The sequence below is a fragment of the Halyomorpha halys genome, unplaced genomic scaffold (genome assembly GCF_000696795.3).
Source record: "Halyomorpha halys isolate HHAL.00 unplaced genomic scaffold, Hhal_1.1 Scaffold1280.1, whole genome shotgun sequence".
In the NCBI taxonomy this organism is placed as follows: domain Eukaryota; kingdom Metazoa; phylum Arthropoda; class Insecta; order Hemiptera; family Pentatomidae; genus Halyomorpha; species Halyomorpha halys.
In genome coordinates this window covers 19466-25153 of record NW_027106955.1, presented here as the reverse complement: position 1 = coordinate 25153, position 5688 = coordinate 19466, and the positions used below count along the sequence as shown (strand labels likewise).

Here is a 5688-nt window from a genome sequence, read left to right as displayed (position 1 = left end):
TTTTTTTATTTTAGTATGTATGAGATTCATTCATCACTATTACCTATTGCCCACAACTGTGTGGCAGATTGTAATATCTATCAATAAATAAATCTTATCAAATATTTCGAAAACTATTTAACGTAAATAACTCTATTAGGGCTCATATTTTAGCAAATTTACTCTTCTTTAAATGACGTACTCTTAGGTTTTCTTGTGTTGCTCCTAATTTTTAAGATATAGAGCTCCGAATGAAAAATTAGTTTTTTTTATCGCTTTGAAACAGCCGCTATTTTTTATTCCCCCTACCTATACTTGGGAGACTCATGAATTTTGACTAGTAATTATATATAGTTTTCATTAAAGTAATAAAAAATTGGGGTGTGTGGCGGTAGTGGGGGTTCAAAAGTGAACTTACCAATACTACCGGCCACTATTAAATTAGGACTGGTTCCGCTTCCCCGGGTGATCGTATAATTTTCAGAGCTTAACATTTTAAATAAAAATAATAATATGTTATATGGTCTCAGGGGACTTGGTCCCTGGCAATGACTAATGAGGAATTGTTCCCAGGCATTGCCTTAATTGAGACTGACTATTAAAAATAAACAATATAAATATATATATACTGTCTCAGGGGACTTGCTCCCTGACAATGCCAATGGGGACTTGATCCCGGCATTGCCTTACTCTGAGACAGTATTACTGAAGGGACTTGGTCCCTCACAATGCCTAATGGGGAATTGTTCCCAGGCATTGCCTTACTAAGAAAATTTATTAAATAAACAATAAAATTATATACTGTCTCAGGGACTTGCTCCCTGACAATGCCTAATGGGGAATAGCTCCCAGCATTTCCGTAACATGATAATGTATTGCACAATAGAAAATAAATTTAATTGGGATTTAGTTATAAAAAACATAATTATTGATAATATAAAGTAATATATATTGAGGAAAATAACAATAAAGTAGCTGGTAGAGATATTGGCAAGCCATAAAAAAAAAAAATAATAATAGTGTTAGTGTGCTAGAACAAATTCTGATTATGGGTGCCACTACTGAGATGAGATGTTGATAACGAGGGGTCACCATTTGTGATCAGTGAAAGATGTAAGATACTCTCCTACCTGAGGTGAGCGGCAGGACCACGACATTGATAGAGGTCACCTGTTGGATCTGCTGAGATGGGCTGGCCTCCGTGCTGGGTGCCGCCATTGCCACATTCGTCCTGTTCACCTGGCCATCCTTCCTCTAGCGCTTGTAACGGAGTGGGGTCGGTTCTTGGTTGCATCCTCAGGCCCCAACTTCAAGGGATTATCCCTACCAGGGCTGGCTGTCCCTGCCTTCCAAGATGGCACCAAATTTGAAATCAACCAAAATTCAAATTCTGACCAACCAAAAATTTAGCTGGGAGCTGAACTGTTGCGAGGGGGAGATTTAGATACTTGTCAATTTCATCAGGGACTAAATTCGGACTTATTTCTGTGTTGAAGAATGTTTTCTCAAAGAAATTAGAGAATACTTCAGCTTTTTCGGCATCATTGGTGATGAATTCATTATTGTCTACTAGACTTAGCATTTTTTCACTTTTATCCAATTGACGTCGCGTAGCCTTCCATAATGAATGATCCTTTGGTTCTAAATTTTCCACATATCCCTGATATTTAGAATACGCCCATTCATCCAGATCCGTTCCATTTATTTTTGTGATCAAGGCATCCACTGTCTGTCTCCTTGCGTGATTTTTTCTTTAATTTTTAGCAGTATTGATTTTGGGCAGCTGCCAGAAAATGTTTTTCCCCTTAAATGGAAAGGTCGTACAGGTGCCTTATGTAAACTTTTTGAGACCGACTCATTTAACGTCGTAATACTTTTATCTATTTCTTGAGCGGTAGGGAAATTTTTTTTCAGTTGTAATTTTTCATCGACAAGAATTTTGTACGTTTCCCAATCGATTACTCCATTAATGAGGGATTTTCTCACCGTTTCATGTTTATCTCAGTTGAGAAATTAATTAATACAGGGATATTTTCTGAATTTAAAGCTGTGATCACTTGAGAAGAGAGAGGAAAACTAAAATATTTTATTAATACAATATCCAGAATATCAGATTTACAGCCTGGTCTATAAAACGTATGTTCATTTGGTGCATGAATTTGGACATTGTGCCTTGAGCAAATATCAAGTAAAGTATTTCCACCAGAATTTGATTTGCGGCATCCCCAGTAAATGTTTTTACAATTTATGTCACCTAAAACTAATGTATGGTTCCCTGGTGGTAATTGTTTTAAAATTTCGTCTTGAATTAGTTTTTTATTTGGAGGTTTATAAACTGCTGTGACAACGGTAGAAGGAGACGAATTTAAACGAACCGAAACAACCTCCATATTAAATACGTTTGTAATGATATTTTCAATTATTTTTGATTATTAAGGCTGCACCACCAGAGGGAGTCGTACAATCTCTGTCATTGCTTAAAATTTTGTAACTTGGGATCTTCAATTTGATATTTTGGGATAAATGTGTCTCGGTCATACAGGCTATATCGATGAAATTTGATTCATGGAAAATTTTAAACTCATTTCTTTGAGAAGAAGTGCCATGAGCATTAAAGTTTAAGAATTTTAATTTTCTTAATTCCGTACCCATAGACGAAAAATGAATATTTGAGCATTCGTTGAATAATAAATGATTTGTATTAAAGCGCAGTTAGTGAGGAGAGAATTATTATATATTATGGTCCATTTGTAAAGAAATATGCTACTAACGTGGATAGATGAATTTTAGTTATTGAAGAAAATTAATTTTCACCATTTATTTCGTTGTCTTGATTAACTGTGGACTGAGTTTTTTGTTCTGGTGGTTTTGATATTGATCTAATAACATCAGCATATGAGTTTTATGAAGTGATATTCGTGGCTGGCCTGCTTGAATTAATATCAGCTTTACGAATATTTGATTCTGAAGGTGAGTTTATTTTATTTTTAAGGATTTGATAATATTTACATCCCTTGTAATTAGCCGCGTGAGCTAGTTCGCAATTTACCCAAAATGGTTTATCCGTAAATTTTAACGGACACTTTGAGAAATGGTGTGTACCTTTGCACTTAACACCTCAGTTCCAAATGACAATAGTTCTTTGTATGACCATATCTTGGGCAGTTACTACACATAGGAATGTCAGTTTTTTTGTGTTTGGGTTTTACTATAATTAGGGCAGAAAATAAATGTTTAAGATTAAAAATATCTTTGGCCTTTTCGTTGTTTTTAAGAGATACTGAACAGAGTGGAGTTTTTTTTTGTTTATCTTTATTTGATATTCTGGATACGTAAGCAACTTCGGACTGTTTTCGTCTAACTTGGACTTTAATTCATCTTCGGTTATACTGTAGGGAACCTTCCTAATCACTACATTCAAATATTTATTTTTATCCATTGAGAATGTATGGTACTCAATTTTTTCTTTATCATAATACTTAGTTTAAGTTCTGTTATCTTCGATATTCGTTAACATAATTTTCGTATTGTTACCGATTAGTTGAGTAGTAAATGGTCCGATGCACAATGCATTCAATTCGTTTAACAGAAGCCTGTAATTTTTAGCGTTATGTATGAATATCGGAGGTATTTATTGTATTGGGCTGAGAATTCGGTTTAGTATTGTTAATGTTGGATTTTAGCATTAGAAAAGTTTTTATTTTGCCAGTTATTATGTTTTATAACCGAACGTTTCAATTCAGGAAATAAAAAGTTAAGGAAGTCTGTTAAAGCGAAATATTGTTGTTTATAAATACTTGATATACTGTAGACATTTACGTTAGGGTTTTCTATTCCCCTTCGAGACTGTATAAAGAAATATTTCAAAATTATTAATTGAACACTTTTGTTTCATATTTATTTTTAGAGAAAATGATTGAAAAAAAAATTTTTTTTTTTAATAAGAAAACATTTTATTTTAAAAATACTCTACTTTTGTAAAGGCATTGAATGAATAAAAACTTATTACTAACCCCTAGGATGAAAGATGTACGGTTCTGCTTTGGCCGCTTCCTCTTGTTTCGTCTCGTTGGTCGTACCGTCTTCAGCAGAAGCCTTGGCCAGCAGCAGGACCAGTAGGCACCAAGACATCTTCATGTCGACTGTCGGTCGTCGCTCGTTCCGCCGTTGACAAACTGTTCGTAACGGTATTGAAGTCACAGTTTTCTGGTTCCTCTAATAGTTTCTTCCGAAGCGAGATCATTATCTTATTTCTTCTGGGGGGTAATATTGTGCTCATAGACTAGAAAACACTGTTTATAAATAATAAAACAGTTATATGTTTGGCTTGTAGCTACAAAAACCTCTGTTCATGCTTCAAGTTCTGAAAAAAATGAATTTGAAAAACAAACTGTAGGTTTTCAGAAACAATGGTTGCTGATTTGCATAGGCTGGTTTGCTTTAATTATAGTACAACTAAAAAAAAAAAGTGTTTTTTTTTTTTTTTTGTATTTTTTACCGAACGTATTCTAAAGATAGTGTAGTTTCACCTTTAAGAACTACACATCTTCATTATTCTTATTAATCATCGGAGAACGGTTGTGCCAGTATCACACTCTATTTAATATTTCCTGAATAATCTCGCTAGGTTAGTAGTTTCCGAATATTCAAGTAGTCAGTTCAGATAATTTTCTTGATGTGTCTATTTTGTAGTACATATTCCTTTGCGACAAGTTCGAAGTAGGGATTGGATATCGATATCTAAACATCGATATTTTGTCTTCGATATTCGATATTTCTTTATCAATATATCATAATGTAACCCATAATGTCAGAATTTTCCTATGATTTATCGGTTTAATAAAAAAAAAATTCTCAACTTTTTAAAAAATGTACATTCGTCAGTATATTAAATAGATGAAATTGAATTTGAATTTTCTTTCTACAAATAATCACACATTTCAGAACTTCACATATGTAAGTTAATTTTTGAAAACATTAAAAAATGCAATAAACTGCTATAACATCAAGAAGTATCTATCCCAATAATATTGAATCCAAATATCGATAAAGCAGGTATATAAAGTTTACATTTTAAGTAAATATTTCCAGTAATTCCGATATTCATTATTGTTAGTCGATTATCGATATCGAAATAAAATTCAAATATTTTATTATAAAAAACCCTAAAGTATCAAAGTTTTTTACTACTTTAATATCGATATTGTCTTTTATTATCGCTGCAAAAAATTTGATATAGATATGTAACAGAAATATTAAGAAGTATTTTAGTGCGTGTTCCTGTGTAACGATAAAGATGACTCTTCAGTTACGTTCTTTATTTGTCAATACAACAATATTAACACTTGACATATATAACAAAACATTCATAATTATTATTAACATAACGTTCAGTTTCTTTAGATAACAACACAAGTTCTTCATAATTGATTAATTGTAATTCGTCATATGGCGAGAGGTTTCAAATGGGTTTGCCACTAAAACAAATGTAAAATAATGAAACTTTAAATCAATTATAATTAAAAATAGGTTTAAAAGAAATATACTAAAGAAATAAAAATGTTGATACTAATTTCGACAGTGGCAAACCCAACAGTATCGATATTTTTATGGATAAATGTATCGATATTTGGATTCAATATTATTGTGCTCTAGATATTTCTTGATGTTATGCCTATTGATTTTTTTTTTTTTAATGCTTTCAAAAAT

The 5688-nt window shown here is 32.4% G+C and overlaps 1 protein-coding gene across 2 annotated transcripts in view; it reads right to left on the bottom strand.

Moving 5' to 3' along the window:
* The window catches only part of LOC106689104 (uncharacterized), a 13059-nt gene extending 8696 nt beyond the window's left edge, over positions 1-4363 (bottom strand). The window contains exon 1 of one of the 2 annotated variants that reach the window (XM_014433886.3): positions 3993-4363. In XM_014433886.3, coding sequence (XP_014289372.1) covers positions 3993-4116 — 124 coding nt within the window. In that variant the 5' untranslated portion in view covers positions 4117-4363. Of the gene's footprint in view, positions 1-1109; positions 1205-3992 lie in introns of those variants that run through there. The other variant, XM_024362601.2, reaches the window with a different exon arrangement.
* Between the last annotated feature and the right edge of the window lie 1325 nt (positions 4364-5688).